General features: G+C 32.6%; 2 protein-coding genes across 4 annotated transcripts in view; both read left to right on the plus strand.

Annotated features, from left to right (window-relative positions):
- Window positions 1-1,872, plus strand: part of LOC147031671 (uncharacterized) — a 3,234-nt gene extending 1,362 nt beyond the window's left edge. The window contains exons 2-3 of the mRNA XM_085852405.1: window positions 1-76; window positions 174-1,872. The exon at window positions 1-76 is cut by the window's left edge and continues 89 nt beyond it. Coding sequence (XP_085708531.1) covers window positions 1-76; window positions 174-1,247 — 1,150 coding nt within the window. The 3' untranslated portion in view covers window positions 1,248-1,872. The remainder of the gene's footprint in view (window positions 77-173) is intronic.
- LOC147031670 (uncharacterized) overlaps window positions 1-19,387 on the plus strand; it is a 52,102-nt gene that overhangs the window by 16,900 nt on the left and 15,815 nt on the right. For all 3 annotated transcript variants that reach the window (XM_085852452.1, XM_085852462.1, XM_085852442.1), the window contains one exon: window positions 16,904-16,937. In XM_085852452.1, coding sequence (XP_085708578.1) covers window positions 16,904-16,937 — 34 coding nt within the window. The remainder of the gene's footprint in view (window positions 1-16,903; window positions 16,938-19,387) is intronic.

Here is a 19,387-nt window from a genome sequence, read left to right on the forward strand (position 1 = left end):
TCCTTGGAACTCTCTGTCTTCTATGGAACTAAACCTTCAAGTTGATGAACTGGATTCAAACCTCTTATCTATTGAGGTAAGATTTTTTATTTTCCTATTTTCAAACTTTGATTGAAGCATACTCATTTAATAATTAAATAACTTAATTAATACATTATTATTTTCTCTCACAGGAAATTGTGTATGAAATACGAAATGAAAATACTGCTTTTGCTACAACTTGGGGCGAAATTGTTGGCTTGGTTGAAGACCTTATGAGCGACCAAGACCCACAGAACGAGTTCGTCCTTGATGACCCAACCAAAGAGTTATACCTTGGAGACCAGCAAAATCCTGAAAAAGAGTTTTACAGCAATAGTACTCATTGTGAGTTATCAAGACAATACCCACTGAACAAGTTATACCTTGATGAGCCAGAATACAAGTTTTACCTTGGAGACTCACAAATTTTGAAAAAATCAGTAAATGAGTTCTGCCTTGATGGTTTAAATAACTACCTTGGAGACTCAGGAAAAGGGTTCTGCCAAGATGGTTCTAAATATGGGGCCTACCTTGGAGACTCACAAATTTTGAAAAAATCAGTAAATGAGTTCTGCCTTGATGGTTTAAATAACTACCTTGGAGACTCAGGAAAAGGGTTCTGCCAAGATGGTTCTAAATATGGAGCCTACCTTGGAGACTCACAAATTTTGAAAAAATCAGTAAATGAGTTCTGCCTTGATGGTTTAAATAACTACCTTGGAGACTCAGGAAAAGGGTTCTGCCAAGATGGTTCTAAATATGGGGCCTACCTTGGAGACTCACAAATTTTGAAAAAATCAGTAAATGAGTTATCCTTAAGAGACTTTGTAAGTTGGTTTTACTTTGAATACTTGAAATGTGGGTTCTGGATTGATAACTCACAATGTGATACATATCTTGGAAACTCAACGGGAATGTGGTTATACCTTGAAGACTTGGAAAGTTGGGTTTATGTTGGACACTTGAAACTTTTTTGGGGGCTTTTATTTATTTATTTATTTATTTATTATTATTATTATTTTATTTATTTATATTTTGGAGACTTTTGGAGTTGCTATCACTCTTTGGGATCTAAACCTATCGATGTAGTTCTTTGTCGGATGGTGCTTGATGGGAGCAAGATCAAGAAAGTTCTGGGAAGAAAGTGCAGGCTTACTCCCCCTTTCTACGTCATCAAACCTGAAAGCCTTAAAAGACAGAATTGGAAGAAGAAAAAAAAAACGTAAAAATATATATATATATAGGTGGAAATCTCATTTTGAAAAAGACATTGTGTTGGGCGAGGATTGAGTTAGGGTTGAGATTTTGAATGTGAGGGTTGGGGTTGAGATTTTGAATGTGAGGGTTGGGACACACACACACATACACATCAACAAACAAAAGTTAAGCCTTGACTATTCAGTTGAGGATTCTGTGTTTGGGGTTCACAGATCTAAGAACGTCCCCCTTGACACACATTATATACTGTAATACACCTCGGACTTGTCCCTCTAGTGTCCACAAAGGTGTATTATATGCTTAGTTTTGTCTTTTGTAATTCCTGTGAATAAAATGAACCTAAAATCTCTTCCCCTTCCAAATCATATATTTTATAAGTCCAAGGAACTGTATCTATTACATCAACAATTTTAAAAAGTTCTTTCGTCCATCGTTCAGTAAAACCCTTTTCAAAATGAGATTTCCACCTATATATTCTTACGATATCACCAACTTTGAACTTAGGTTTTCTGACATTAATCTCTTTTTCATATTTTAATTTTGTAAATGTTTCTGATGGCTTCATATTCGTTGACGTGTGAATCGTGTCATTATACTTATCCACAATATCCTGAATAAAAGATAACCATTGTTGTGAACCGAGTTGTGTGAATTTTTTATATAGTCTCTCTTTTAAGGTACGATTAAAACGTTCAACAACAACTGCCTTCCCTTCATTAAAGGTACTGTATAATGTAATACTGTTATTTTTTAAAAAATTCATAAATGTCTTGTTATAAAACTCTCTACCCTCATCAGTCCACAATTTCTTAGGTTTTCTCTTACTTTTATTAAATATCTGTTGAAAAGCTAACACAAGAGTATTACCTGTTTTGTTTTTTAAAGGGACAACCCACGCATATCTACTCCTCAAATCAATAACGGTTAAAGCATACTTGTACCCCTTATCATTATTGAGTTCAATCAAATCAGCAGACCAGATATAATCAACTTCCTTGGAATAAACTTTCCTTCTCTGAAACTTTGTGAATATTGGTTTATGTAATTCATCAGCTAATTGCTCTTCAGTCTTAATGGCATCATTAGAGCCTATAAGTTTTTTGAATTTCCAAGTCCAAGTTTCAATTTAGCACTAATCATCTTCTTCACGATGAACCTATCAACTTTTTCTCTCAAGGTTGGATTTTGTATCAGAGACAAATTATATAACATTTCTCTATCGGCTTCATGCTTTTCTTCCAACGTTGTGGTATTCCCATAATCAATATCGTGTCTCATGCACACTTCATCAACTCTATTGATTGGTTTACTCCAGGATTTAGGATTGTCTGCCTCATCTAATCTTTTATCCAAGTTTGTGCCTGGACCACAGAACGAATACCCTGGAAGATGTAATTCCCCTGGTATTCCAGTAGTTGTAAATTTACTTCCTGATAAAAACTTTTGTATATCTCCTCCGAGTTTGTGTTTGGAGATAAATTGATTTTTTTTTGAACCACACACCGAACATATACCTTTTTGGATAACCCTGTTATTTTTACTTTTAATATATGAAATATTTTTAGTATTAGTTTTCTTTTTACATTTGAGACAATAACTCATTTATTTATGTGAAAAAGTCCTGCAGAGTGCGAAAACCTTTTTAGTTTCCAACATGCACATTTGAATCTTAATTTTTAAAACATAAAGAATCCTAAGAAATGCCTTCACTCTCTCCTCCATTTATTTAAGAAAAAACTTGAATTAAAATGAATAGCTTGACGATGTCAATAGTCTTGAAGAAAATATTGCAAATAGACTTGTCAATTCTTTGTTTTCCTCCTCGGTGGGTTGAGTTATTTTCTGTAATACCTCTATTCTTTTTTGAATCTCACTGGTTTCCATATTTTGATATTTATTCATTCTCTCTCTTTCCTCCCTCTCTCTCTTCTCTCTTTCCTCCCTCTCTCTCTTCTCTCTTTCCTCCCTCTCTCTCTTCTCTCTTTCCTCCCTCTCTCTATTCTCTCTTTCCTCCTTCTCTCTCTTCTCCTTTTCCTCCTTCTCTCTCTTCTCCTTTTCCTCCTTCTCTTTCTTCTCCCTCTCTCTCTTCTCTCTTTCCTCCTTCTCTCTCTCTTCCCTCTCTTCTTCAACTCCTTCCTCATCCCTTACTATACTTGAATCGTTTACACCCCATAGAATATTATACATATATTCATCAGGATTTCTTGTTATTCCTGTATCCAAAATAATTTTTTACAACAGGATACCAATAAAATTTCTTTTGAATTTCTAAAAGAGCCTTACCTTTTCTTAACCTTATAATTTTTTCATTATTTAACATTCTAATTAAATCTAAAGTTGTTGGTTTATCAACATCAGCATAATGCCAATCTTTTATTGAAAATACCTCATTCTTATGTTGTAGAACATATTTATTAAAATACCGAATACCCTTTTCTTGAAGGTATGCTTGAACACAGAAATGATAATTTTCTTGAAGCCTTCTTGCTGTCATTTATGTATTAGAAATATATGTTAGAATAATATTATGGCACGAAACACCTCCCCATCTTCCCATAGTTAAATCATTTTGTATTTCCTTACTTATTATATATAATCCTGTTTTTTCTGTTTTCATGAGATAAACAAGGGCAAAACCATTATTATATTTACCCTTATTAAATTCTTTTTATTTGTTGTTTACTAATCGTGGCTCCACAAAACTCATTCTCGATACCAAGTGGATAATATTCTTCCTTACGAGACTGATTTAATTGTTCCAGGTCTTCGAGGTTAATTTTAAATGACCAATTATACCCTAAATCATTCATATCATACCCCCATTGTTCTATTCTCATACAAACGATACGCCCTTCTTTATAAAAATTTATTTTAATTCGAACTGTGAATTCTGTATGACCTGGAGATAATATCAACACTTCTGTATCTTTAGAATACACAGCCGTTTTATTTAAGTATATATATTGTGATAAATCGCTTAATCTCACCAAGTCATTCGCGTCAGTTGGGCTTGGATAATTTTTTAATTTATAAGCATTTTTCATGTTAATATTTTTGTTTATATTATATTTATGTCGTTCAGCCTGTGCCTTTGTATAATAATTTGATAAATCAATATCCAGTTCTTGAGATACACCAAAGATAGAACCATCTTTACCAACATAAGTCATTTATATTAGATTAAAAATAATATCATAAAATTTTTTATTTTTGTTGAGTTGAAATAACACATATAGACATAATTGACCACAACACTTGGAATTTAATTCTTGGACTTGAAATGTTTGATAAACACCATTCTGTAAGAATTTTATGACTTCAACAGGTGGTGGAAGACCAAAACTATCAAAATAATATTTGTCTTGATTATTAAAAATACAAACCCAATGAGAACCGTTCCCATTATTATCTTCTAAGTTCATAATAATATTCTTTGTATGTTTCGGCACATTTGTTAATTCATCTCTCATACAAATAACCACATTTTGAATTTTTAATTTCTTACAATATTTGGCAAGTTGTAAATTTGATGTTGTATTCTTTCCAAATTCTTTCAACCACTCATCAATGCTCATTTATTTATTAGAAAGATATAATCCATTACCTCTTTTCGTTAATTTTACACCTGCTTGTGCAATAGAAGAAAGCATATCTCCAACTAACAATCTCGCTTTATCAGGCAGACCTTCAAGTTTTTCAGCAAAATCTACAATTACGCCACTTCCACTAATTTGTTTCTCCAACTCTTTGTTATGTCTTTCCAATTCTTTTGAGCCTGGAGTTGAGCCTTCCTTTCGTTGGCAGTTTTCACCGCTGTTGAAATACCACCCGTCAATGCTCCAACCGCACTTAAACCAGCAAATAAAGGAATTAGAAATGGGAGAAATCCTCCACTCGTCTCTCTTATTGAATATTTTTTCAACATTGGTTTTGTCATTTTAATTTTAAGTGAGCCAGTGTCATTCAAGATTTTAACCTGTTCTCTTGTGAGCAAAACATCAATTCTTACTGCTCCTTTTCTCTGAATTGTATTAACGTTAATCGTACAAGGCTTTTGATTTTGAACACAAGATGATAGTTTATGAAGATTGATTTGATTAACATATACCCCAGTTGGTACTTTGCCACTCATTTATTTAACAAAAAATTATGTGAGACTAATCATCACACCATTATCTGTATTAATCTGCAATTCTGTTTCTTCCAAAAGCAAACAATATGTATCAACTTCTTCACTCTCTCCTCTTTCAATGTATAGGGAAGTATCCACTCGATTAGACTTTATAGTTTCCTTTTGCGCGCTCAGGTCAAACGCATAGATTGTATACAAACTTTTAAATGCTGTCATATCCAAAATAGGTTCTTTATTTCCATTACTTTCACACACCTTTTGGTAAGACTTGTATGCTTCAGCAAAATCATTTTTTCCCAATTAATTTCCAATCTATCTCGTGGATAAAATGTTCCATCTAGAGAAACGCGAAGTTGTTTCACCTTAGCATTATCACTCAATGCATTATTCTTATCAGTCGCAGTATCACCATCTGGCTTTTTAAAAATGATCCACAGATATCGTGGCTTTCCTTCCAGAACACCCAAATTCCACGTGTAAGTAGTTTGATTGAGTTTAACGTGTTGACATCTTCTTTTGAGGTATGATACACTGAGTGGTTTCTTTGAGTTAAGTCTTCGATTCAACATCTCTTCTGTTTTAAGATTAGGAGTATATTCACTGATATACCAACTCATCTCCTCAATTACAAATTTATTCTGATCACCAAAAGCATTACCAACACCAAAAAGCAATCTATTTTCATTATCATTCCTTTGTAGTTGAAATCTAATTTTAAGACCATACAGAACTTTATCATGATCACAAAATCCAAATATACCTTTAAGAGGAACCGCCACAGTAAAACTATTTTCTGCTTTTGTATCATCATTATACGCTCCTTTCCTTTGAATATATCCAGGGTCTGTGTTTGTTCCCGTTGACATATCAGGAATAAAACCTTCGACAGACCCCTTTCCCATTCTATCACTGAATGTATAGAGTGTAAATTTTATCATTTCAGATACAGCAGAGACATAATCAACCGCTTCAACTTCTTGTGTTCCAATATACAAACGCACACTATCAAACATTTTCCAGAAGAAATCATTTACAAGTGTAGCGTTTGTGTTATTCCCAGCTTTAGTGAATTTAAATTTACACAACAAGAAACTTTCGGAGAGATTCAAATAGGTTTGTTGATTATTTATTTCAAAACTTTTTGTACCATTCGTATTCCAGTCTGTTCCAGTTATTGCATTTACCTTGAAGTAATCTTCTTTTTTAGTGGAGTTTGAGATAATAATAGTATCATCCAAATCATAGATACTATCAATTGCTTCCATACTTGTATTTATTTAGGAAAAAAGATGTTAAAACTTTTGAAACCCTGATCCAAGTATTTGAATTATTTTCTGTCGTTCTTGGGGGGACAACTGAGTTTTGCCTTTCTTAATTTCTTTTATTGCTTGTAATTTATGAGATTCCTTCTGAGCATCTTTTATACTCTTTACAGCACCTGCTACATTTCCCACAGCAGAAGCAGTTGAACCAATTAGATCTTTATGTTTAAGAATAGTTGAACCAATACCCATGAGAGTATCAATTATCCCATCTCCTCTAAATTGATGTCCAACACCCCTTTGTCTCTTAGGTTTATAGTATCCTCTACCAAGATACATACCTTCACCCTTGTAGTATGGGGAAAGGAACATCCCATCCCCTGTAATTATTTTATATTTTCCCAACTCGTGTTTCCTCACAATAACCATCGTATTTATTTATTGGAAAACTTCACGTAGGTGAATTCTGATGGATATAACTTCTCCATTAAAAGAAATCACACGATTATCTTGGTCGGTTATCCTAAAATTTACTCTGTGTATGGTTTTTCCTGACACAGGTAGATAAACCAAATTTTTGGGTTCCATATTGAATTTATAACCAATTGGGGTTGAGTATGCACTGAATGAAAATATTGTATTTGTTTTTTCCATCATTATAAGCACCATCAATCAAATCACAGTGAATTAACACCGAATTTATTCCTGAGGATATTTGAATGACATTATCACTGTAAAACGTCCCATTAGTTTCAATCTTTTTTGAGGAGAAACCCAATAACTCTCTAAATGAATTATCAATTGTGAAATCAACCTTGTAGTTATTTTTAACTTTAATCGTTGATTTTGAAGTATGTTTTTGAATGTTTATAACAATATTTTTTGGTTCATCACCCTGTTCTTTCATAAGACGAGCAATTTCGGAAGATATTTGAGAAATCTCATATGCTCCGGGTGAGACTGTTATCCTTTTGTATCCACTTCCGGGATTATAACTAAACTTGTCATTTTTATCAGTTATATTAAATAAGGTATTATAAGTTTCCATGGACAATAAAGATGCCTCATATTCTTTTGTTGTGTCAAGTTGTAGTGGGTATGGGAATGAAGATGTGTGGTCGCTTGTTGTGAAATTGAAACTAAGGATTGTGCTTCTCATCTTATTTAATATGAGATAAAATGTCTTTATATTGATATTTATTAATTATTTTCATGTTCATCAACTGGTCTAAAATGGCTGATGCTTCATTAAAACAATTGTTATTTCCAGCCTTCTGACTGCCTAACAACAATAACAGTCTATTAACTAATTGCGATGGGTCATTTGGAAGAAAACTAACACCTGAACCAAGGATACTTAAAGCCTGAATAATGTGTTTCTCCTTCTCATTCTTCCTACTTTTACCAGAAAGAATAACCTTATAATTTAGAGTGTTCAGCAAATCAATATATACTCTATCATCATTATTTTCCATATCCAATGGTTTATCAATATACTTTGATTCATCCTTCACAGTTGAACCTTGTCTTCCATCTTTTGTGAGAAGAAACATTAATCTCGGAGTTAGTTTAACAGGGGGTTGAGCAGAACTTAAGAACCTTAATTCATCATTAAATATCAATACCTTTTCTTGAACAAGATGAAATATTGCTGGTTGTTCTGTTGGAATGAGTCCTGCTTTGGTTTTTGAATCCGCTGAATATTCATTGTTTTGAACAGCATTCACAATATAATCAGGGGTTGATTAATCTCTTCCAGTTGTTGAAATAAACCTTCATCATGTTCTAATTCTCCAATATGCTCTAATTCTTCCTCCGTCATTTGACTGAAATCTTTCAACATTTGGAGCTTTCTGGGAGTATATTCTACTGTGGGAACTGTGGAAACATCTTTCATTTTTTCTTGGGAAGTTTTTAAAAGTGGTTTAAAAAATTTCTCTTGTTTTCTTTCAAATGCTTCTTCGCCCGTTAGTTTCTGTCTGCGTTTCTTCTTTATGTCTTCCTGTTGTTTTACAACTTTTGAAACCAACTCTTGATGTTCCTTAAATCTTCTTGCTCTTTCTTTTACATCCATTTATTTATTGTAAAATATCATTTAATGAATTGTAAAGATCAACAGGGAAATTTTCTTTTTCTTCATCATTCAAGTAGATGTGTTCAAATAAATCCTTTTCTTTAAATATTTCATCAAATTCTTTATTAACATTAATGCGAGTTGTAATTTCTTCTTCACTAATACTTGCATCTCTGCTTTTCATACGTTTGCGTTGAGTTTCTTCATCAACATCAAAACCGAATGATAAAATCTTCACTCCACTCAGATGTTTAATAATTTGTCTCGTTCCTTCTGGATTAGTTTCTAATATCCCAACACCACCAGATTTTAGTTTCCTTAACTCACTCTTACAATGTGAATATTTTGTTGTACCAAGAGAAACCTCCTCAAACATTTGACCTTCATTCCTCAATCGCATATGTTCCTCCACTGAAATATAGTGATAATCTTCACCTTTTACTTCTCCAGGTCTTATTGCTCTAGTTGTTGTTGATACAATGCGTATCACGGGGTGTTTTTTAAGTAAATTTACAATATTCTCATTTGTACTACACAAGAACCTTGATTTATGAAAGTTTTTTCCAGAAGCAGATTTACCCACAAGATTTATAATAATAGTTGTCATTTATATATGTAATTGTTTATAAAACAAAAAATATATCCCTTAATATCTCATCTTGTTTCACAACAATATATTTATATTTTTCAGTCGTGTGCTTCATATAATCCTCAAATTTCTTTTTACTACATAATGTAGAACAATTATCTCTCCAAAAATTATTGATATCTATTGAATTTAACTTGAATAAAATAAAAGTATTAGCATTGTTTCTGATGGAACGACGAGGAAGTTGAAAGTACGATTGACTAAGATAAATACAATTACAAGAAGAATGTCTCCCTCTTGTGTAGTAGCTGTCCATTACCGTTTGGTTTCTCTCATTAACACAATCATCAAAGATAACGAGGTTCTTTTTTGATTTATCCAAATCTTGGGGAGACGGTATATCATCCGTATTATCACTAAGAATACAAGTTATAGGATTTGATTTCTTTTTACATCTCTGTGTATCACAAAATAGTTGAATTATATCTTCAATGTTATAATCATTTAGGTTTTTTTGACGTTTAAATAAACCGATTATATCTTCTTTTTGAAGACCAGCATTAAAACCTTGTGAGAGTAGTTGATACTCTGGTTGAAAACTCGACTTTGTGAAAATTATTAAATTGTCATAATCTAAAAAGTTGGGAGTGAGGAGCATTTTTAAAAGTAAGCAGGTTTTTCCACATCCACTTGAACCAACTATGAGACATCTTAATGAATTTGGGAGATTTTTATGGTTGTTAAATTTTATCTTATTTTCCCAAATAGGTAAAAAATCATTCATTTATATATTTGAAAAACAGGTTATTTAATTTATTATTGGCTTTTTTAGAAACTCTATATTTTATCCTAAGTTCAGGTTTAATTTCAAGATAATCCATTATTTTATTTATACAATATCTTGTGTTGATATTTCCCTGAAAATTACATCCATGAATAATATACAACAACAATCCTTTGAACATTTCTCTTATACGTTCAGTTTCTTCCCTTGTAAGGAAAGGTGTGTTATCATCCTCATACTTTACATTCATTTCTCTAATCAATCTTGTAAAGTAATTCATTTTTGGTGTAAATCTAAAAGAATTATTTTCCTTTTTATATTTTTTATTATCATTAATTAGAAGATAATCACAGAATATACATTGTTTATAGGCTTTTGACTCTGTGTTTAATCCCTGTCTTTCACACGCAGGACAATTCTCAAATTTGTCATATGGTGAATCAGGAAAGTCTAGCATATTTATAAAGTAAAACTTTACTTAAACTAAAATTCATCTATACTTTCAGTTGTATATTACCATCGATATCGATATACTTCTTTTCATTATCAGATTCAACGACAACATTTTTTATATTAAAGGTAATTTTAAAATTATCGTTAACTACTATTGAACGAAATGTCATTTCACCTGATATATTAACATCCTTTATTTCATCAGGATTTACATCTTTAGGGTTGTTGAAAAAAATACAAATTTCTCCTTGCATATTACAGATGGTCTTATCTTTTCTTTCTAAAGCTTCATCCATAAGGTTTTTGTTCTTTGATACTTTTTCTTGTTTCATTGCTTTTTCTAGTTTTGAATATATTACTAGAAGGAGAGGAGAAACTTTTGTTAGAGATACTTTAATTGATGTTCTACCAGGTATACTAAAAGCCCTTCCACTGAAGGAAATTGAAGAACTCATATTATTTACCATAATAGTTTTTATCCAATAGTTGTTATATTTATCTTTGTTCAATTTTACATCCTTGACATATTTCTCAGTATCTTTAACAGATGAAGAGATTGATTGAAACTTGTCTTTTGTGTCTTGAAACATTGTATTTATTAAGTGAAAAAGTTGGAGGATAAAATGGTTTTAAGCACAGATTCACCTGTAAAACAAACGAAATTTTCATCAAGAAAATTTTAGTTTAAGCAAAGTTTTATTCTATAAATATGGTGAATACAACGTACTGCGATGTTTGTAATCACGAATATAAACATTATAGAAAACACCTCCGAACCAACAAACACACATTTAATCTGTTTCATAAAATATCTCCTCTTGAGTTGGAAAGAAAACATTGTGATATCTGTTCAAAGGATGTTTTGAAGAGTAGTTATAATAAACATCTTCAATCACAAAAACACAAGAAAAATGAGTTTAAAGTAAAGGGAGACTATTATATTGAAAACACTGATGGGGCATTTAAAGGGCATATAAAAATAAGGATTTTTCAATTTGGAGAACCCGGTCCATCATCAATAGCTGAATCAATTGAAATAGTGAAACCTGATGTTGAAAATTTTATTAAAAAGACATTAAAAGAAATGAAAACTTTAAAGTTTTATATGGGAGTGAAAATGAATATGAAAAGACAAGATGAAGAACAAACTCCTTATATGAGAACAGATCTTCATTTTATAACATCATTTCAAGATTTTTTGAATAGTGGGGTTTATGAAGAACTATCAAGACAAGAGGAGGATGTTGATAATACAGTGGTAGGAAGTGGATTCAATATTAAAAAAATCATCTTTTTAGATATACACATTCTAAAATCAAACCCTCTTAAAGCTTCTTCTTATATTGAATTACCAAAAGAAATAAAACTAAAGAAGGCAGTTGTTAATATTAAGAACAATGATAATAAATGTTTTCTCTGGTCTGTTCTTGCTCACTTACATCCACCAAAATGTAATTCAGAAAGAGTAAAACAATATATGAAATATGAGAATACCTTGGACATTAAAGATTTTAAATTCCCAATGCCACTAACAGATATTCCTAAATTTGAGAAAAAGAATAATCTTTCTATTAATGTATATGGATTAACGGATACAAACAAAGTTCAAATATTAAAAATTTCAAACAACTATAAAAATGAAGAAACACACATTGATCTTTTATATTTTAGTGTTGGAAAGAATTCACATTACACATACATCAATAATTTATCAAGATTAATCTCTTCTCAGGTATTCAGAACAGCAAACAAAATATATCCTTGTAAGCGATGTCTTAATTCATTTCATACAAAAGAACGATTAGAACAACATTCAAAATATTGTAGTAATCATAAATCAGCTGTAATTACAATGCCTAAACCTGGTGAAAAGATTTCTTTTGAAGATTATAATAAATCTATCATGCACCCATTTGTGATATACGCTGATTTTGAGTGTATCCTTAAAAAGATAAATACTGCTTCTCCTAATCCAAAAGAACCATATACAAATAAATATCAAAAACATATTCCTTGTGGTTTCTGTTATTATATCAAATCATCTGTTGGAGAAAAGTATAACAAACTTGAACATTATCGTGGAAAAAATGCTTCACAAGAGTTTGTAAAACGATTAGAAAAGGATTGTATAAGACTCACTAAATTAATGAAAGAAACAAATGAACCGATGAAATTAACCAAAGAAGAAAAATTAGAATTTAGAATGAACAATATCTGTCATATTTGTGAGGGGGAAATTAAGGAGTCTAAAGTTAGAGGCCATTGTCATCTTACTGGTAAATATAGAGGTCCCGCTCATTCCTGTTGTAATCTTAATTATAAATTACCTTCTTTTATTCCAGTCTTTCTTCACAACAGCGCCAACTATGATACACATCTATTTATAAATGAACTTTCAAAAACACCAGGGAATATTTCTGCCATAACAAACACAAGTCAAAAGTATATTTCATTTTCAAAAATGATATTCACAAAACCTTTAACTCGTATTAGGTTTCTAGATTCTTACAAGTTTATGGGAACACCACTAGCCTACCTCGCATCAAATCTAAGCTCCACGGACTCTTTTCCAAATCTTAATTCATTCTTTCCAAAAGAGGAAATTCTCACTAAAGAGGAAATTCAGATTAAAGAGAGAATTCAAAGTAAAGAGGAAACTGTAATTAATGAAGAAATTCTAACTGAAGATGAAATTCTAATCATAAAGAAAATTCGAACAATGAATGAAATTCTAACTAAAGAGGAAATTCTGATTAAAGATGAAATTCTGATTAAAGAAGGAATTCTTACGAGAGAGGAAATTCAAACAAGGAATGAAATTCAAAGTAAAGAGAAAATTCTTACAAGTAAGGGAATTTATCCTTATGATTATATGGATTCATTTATGAGATTTAAAGAAACACAACTTCCATCAAAAGAAAGTTTCTATAATAACCTTTATGAAGAAGAGATAAGTGATAAGGAATATAAACACGCACAAGAAATATGGAAATTATTTAAGATAAAGAACCTTGGAGAATATCACGATTTATATCTAAAAACAGATGTTTTATTGTTAGCTGATGTGTTTGAGGCTTTTAGAACACTCTGTCATAATAAAAATTGTTATGGATTAGACCCTGCCCACTATTTCACAGCTCCTGGTTTAGCTTGGAGTGCAATGTTGAAAATGACAAAACAAGATATAGATTTAATCAGTGATGTGGATATGCTTTTGATGATTGAGAAGTCCAAGAGAGGTGGAATATCACAAGTATGTTCAAAAAGATATGCTAAAGCAAATAATAAATATCTTCCAAATTATGATAGTGAAAAAGATAGTAATTATTTGATGTATTTTGATGCTAATAATTTGTATGGATGGGCAATGTCTCAATCTCTACCTTATGGTAAATTAGAGTGGGTGGAAGAAAAGGATTATGAAAAGGCTTTGATGAATATTGTTATTTCTTCTCAAGAGGAATTGAATGACGAAGAAGAAGGTTATTATTTTGAAGTTGATTTGAGGTACCCGAGTGTTCTTCATAATAAGCATAAAGACCTTCCTTTTGCATGTGAGAAAGAAACCCCAAAGAAAGAATGGTTCAGTGATTATCATAAAAGTTTTAATATTAAAGGCAAATCAACAGAAAAGTTATTAACAACATTCTATGATAAAGAGGGATATGTTTTACATCAGAGAAGCTTAAAACAGTTTTTGAGAGAAGGATTGAGAGTAGCTAAAATTCATAGAGTTTTAAAATTTAAACAAAGTCCTTGGGTGAAAAAGTATATTCAATTCAATACAGATATGAGGGCAAATACAAAAGTAAAATTTGAAGGGGACTTTTATAAATTAATGAATAATGCTGTATTTGGAAAGACTATGGAAAATGTTAGAAACAGGCAAAACATTAGATTCGCAACATCTTGGAAAGAAGCTTCGAGATTGATAAATAAACCAAGTTTTGAGAGAGAAGAGGTTTTTTCAGAGAACTTTTCTGCAATTCATATGAAAAAGGAAAGTATTGTAATGGATAAACCAATTTATATTGGAACAGCAGTTCTTGATTTATCAAAGATATTGATGTATGATTATTTGTATAATGACTTAAAGAAAGAGTATGGTGAAAATGTTTCATTGTTGTATATGGACACTGATAGTTTTATCCTAGATATAAAAACTGATGATGTTTATGAAGATATGAAGAAAAATATTGGAGTATATGATACAAGTAATTTCAGCAAGAAGAGTGAGTTATTTTCCAAAAAGAATGAAAAGGTTATTGGTAAGTTTAAGGATGAGTTGGGTGGAAAAGTAATGAGTGAGTTTATTGGATTGAGAGCAAAGGCATATGCTTATAAGTATGGTGATCAGATTGATAAGAGGTTAAAGGGAATAAAGAAATATGTAATAAAGAAATCAATAACTTTTAGAAATTATTATAATTGTTTGATGAATAAGAAAGAAGAATACAGGAAAATGAATACAATAAGAAGTTATAAACATAACATATATAGTGAAGAAGTAAATAAAAAGGCATTAGGAGCCTTTGATGATAAGAGATTTATTTTAGATAATGGAATAGATTGTGTTCCATATGGATATTGTATGATAGAGTGTATAAAATAGATTGCGTTTTAACGATGGGAAGAAGGGTTAGGGTTTTTTAAGGGCTACCGCTGCTTTTTCACAATATATAAATGGTTAAACCAAGTATTAATCAAACTAAAGAGTGGAGAAAATCTCAGTCTTGGTATATAAATGGAAAACATAATGAATGTGAAAAATATCAAATAAGTCTTATTGAAAAAATAACTAAAACAAAGGTAAATAAAACAAATAAGCGAATCAATTTAAAAAGTAGTAAGTTAGAGGATGTAAAGAAAAAATGAATATCCTTGAATGGACTGAAAACTTTGATGGTTATCAATTGAACAATGAAAAACAATTTACTATAATCTCAAAATGATATGTGGCTCAGGAGGTGGTCAGATGAGATCATTAAGAGAAGTTTATCATTTCGTAATGGCACAAAAGGGGTATCTTAAAAAATATAAAGATTCAAATGTTTTGTTTGTCAATATTTTAGATGGGGATTATTGTGCAAAGAAAATTAAACTATTGAAGGAATTTGAGAATGAACAAATCTTTATAGGTTCAATGAGTGAGCTGATCAACCTCCAGGTTAAAGGGGAGACAAATAAATATACCTTGGGATAGCCTGGTTATATATATACAAAGCCTGGTGTTGGCTTAGTGGTTAGGGTGGCGGCTTGGGATCCCAGTGTCCCGAGTTCGAATCCCGCTCAGCTGCTGAATTAACACCAGGGGGTTGACTCAGCCTGTCATCCTTCCGAGGTCGGCGAAATGAGTACCAGTATACTGGTCCCGGTGTATGCCCCGGTTAGAATAGGTGTACCATATCCCTGTGTTGTAAGAGGCGACCAGGGTTGGCGTCAGGAAGGGCATCCGGCCATAAAACATTGCCTCACGAAAAAGCCAAACCCCTGCACAGCAGGGAAAAACGGATAAAAAGGGGGTTTATTTTTAGGGGAAAAAAAAGGGAATCGCTGAAAATCCCCCATTCATTTACATGGGGAAAAGTGAGCTAGAACCAGTATATTCACCCTACTTATATATATATATATATATGTATATATATATATATATATATGTATATATATATATGTATATCTATATATATATATATATATATATATATATATATATATATATATGTATAGCATATGGAATGGGAAATTGGGCTGGGTGGTGGGGGTATGGAGTTATTAAAAAAAAATTTTTAAATCTTCATTTCGATACTTGATAATTAAATTGCTACTTTTAACACAAGCCACAAATGCCTAACTCCTAACACTAGGAACTAGATTTTGCATTCCCCAGTGGAAGGGACTGTTGAACCAAATAAGGAATCATTTAATTAGGGAACTTGGAAAGTCACTTCAACAGGTTCTGTTTGTAATTTTCATAAAGTTCTACAAACTTCCCAAATGAAAATGCCTTGTGCAAAAACTGCCTGAAAGTTTAAAAACAACAGGAAAACACTCAAAATCTCCCATGTACGGTGGTAAACAGCATTAAGTAGTACAAGGTTGACGTATAAAGTTGTCAGTATGATTAAATCGGGTAATGCATATAAAAATAAAATAATTAATACCTTTTTTTTGTATATAAGGTCAAGGCTCGTCGAAGAGCAAGAACAGAACAAAAGGAACAATAGAAAGGTGGAGGGAGAGGGAAACACCAACAGTAGGGTTGAGGGACAAAAATAAGGGATGTGGGGAAAAGGGCTATAAGCTGTCTTGTGCTTCCAAGTGATATACCTTCATTCATTTTTGTTTTTTAATTATTGTTCCCGATTTACAGGAAACCATGTGATGGAAAGAAAGATCAACATCAGGTACTTTTTTTCTTTAAACACTACAAAAGTTTACTCATTTCACAAACCTCTCACCTATTTTGCTAATCTTGCTGAAATGAACTGTCGAAGCAAATTGAGCTCAAACAAATATAGAATGTATTCTGTCACATGAGTAATATAAACCCTGAAATTTTAATAAAAGTGAAAATAGCACTAAAAGTTGCACTTCCAGTGGAAAGGCCTGTTTCTTAAGAATGAAATGGAACGTGGAAAGTCACTTCAACCAGTTCTGTTTCCAATTTTCATAAAGTTCCACAAACTCTTCCTGAATGAAAATGCCTTGCACAAAAACTGCCTGAAAGTATGACAAAAAAAACAAACTACAAGAGCACTCGGTAGAGCACATACCTCCACCATGTAATGCCTGATCCACAAGAACATATTGGGCCCAATACATTTTTTGAAATATCATGCTATACAGTCCTATATCGTTTTTGGACCCTCTCTCAATGGTGAAGAATCACTTTAAAAAATAAATAATTCTCATATCCGGATTTGGATCTTCGCCAAAATCGAATCAATTCGGCCTTGCCACCCCCTCCCCCCCAACCCCACCTCAAATTTGTCCACCAAGTTTCGTTGAGATATCGTGTTATAATATATCGGTTTTGGCCCTTCTCTCAATGGTGAAGAATCACTTCATAAATTATCACATCTGCATCCAGATTCGGATCTTCACCAAAATCTAATCAGTTCATCCTTGTCACGCACCGAACGTGTCAACCAAGTTTCATCTGAATCCGTCGACAACTTTTTGAGATATAGTGTTATATTTAGTTTTTGGCTCCATCTCTCAATGGTGAAAAATCATACATAAATTCGAGTGGTTGGATCCAGATCCGGATCTTCACCAAAATCTAATCTAACCACCTTGTCACACACCCAACCTGTCCACAAAATTTCATCTGGATCTGTCCACAACTTCTTGAGATATCCTGCACACACACAAACAGACAGACAAACAGAAAGGGGTGAAAACATAACCTCCTTCACCTTCAGTGGTGGAGGTAACAAACAAAAAAAACAAACAAACAGGATAACACTCATAATCTCCCATGTAGAGTAAAAACATGGATACTGGGTGGTGACATCGATAGAGGAAAAGCCACTTACAGCCTCTTTGTAATAATCAAGGCTTGAATTGGTCTGTTAGCATTCTCTTCTGAACATATGACTCATGACCCATGGCATCTAGGTTCAAATCCCATATATACCATGCATTTGTTGATTGTCGACTAATGTCTCTCTTATTCATGGAAAATTCATTGATGTCTATTAATGCCCTTGTATTGCATATTATTTACGTAAAACGAACATCATGGGCTTTTGATCATTGTTTAAAAACAAAAACAAACAAAAAAACCCTACAAATTACTATAAACACACACGCACGATAGAAAGTCTACACCCCCTTTCAAATTTTTCACCTTTTGTTGCCTTATAGCCTGGAATTAAATCAGACTTTTTCCACCTTTGTTTGCACATCGTAATCCACAACTTCCAAGTGAAAAACAAATAAAACAAATTTCAGAAAATTCATTAAAAATACAAAACTAGAATATCTTTGTTGGATAAGTGTCCCCCCCCCCACCTCCCCCCATTAAAATAGCAATTGTAAATTAGCTTAGGTGTAACCAATCACCTTCAAAACCACACACCAAGTTAATTGGCCTCCACCTGTGTTAAATTGCAGCGATTCTGATTATTTCAGAAAATAAAAAAAAAAAATCAGCTGTTCCTGTAGGTTTTCTCTGCTGGGTAGTGCATGTCATAGCAAAGACAACCATTAGCACCAAGGAGTTTTCAAAAGACCTCTGCGACAAAGTTATGGAAAGACACAGATCAGGGGATGGGTATAAAAATATTTCAAAGGCCTTGAATATTCCTTGGAGCACAATCAAGACAATCATTAAGAAGTGGAAGGCGTATGGTACCACCAAGAAAGACCCTGCTGAGATCAGGCCGCCCCTTCAAACTGGATGACCAAGGAGGGAGGAGACTGATCAGAGAGGCCACCAAGAGGCCATGGCAACTTTGAAAGAGCTTTATGCCTTTATAGCAAAGACTGGTCAATGTGCTTGTGACAACAATATCCCAAGCACTCCAGAAGTTTGAACTGCACAGTCGGGTGACAAGAAGGAAGCCATTATTCAAGAAAGCACACCTTGAGTCCTGTTTGAGGAATGCAAAAAAACCATTCCGGAGATTCTCAAGCCATGTGGAAAAAAGTTTTGTAGTCTGACAAAAGAAAGATGGAACTTTTTGGCCTAAACGCAAAACGCTGCGTTTGCCACAAATCCAACACAGCACATCATCTCAAGAACACCAAGCCCACTGTGAAGCATGGTAGCGGCAGCATCATGTTATGGGGATGTTTCTCATCAGCAGGGAGTGGTGGACTTGTCAGGATATCAACGACAATGGATGGA

This window comes from Eptatretus burgeri, chromosome 2 (assembly GCF_056783735.1).
Source record: "Eptatretus burgeri isolate ZD-2024b chromosome 2, Ebu_testis_v1, whole genome shotgun sequence".
In the NCBI taxonomy this organism is placed as follows: Eukaryota; Metazoa; Chordata; class Myxini; order Myxiniformes; family Myxinidae; genus Eptatretus; species Eptatretus burgeri.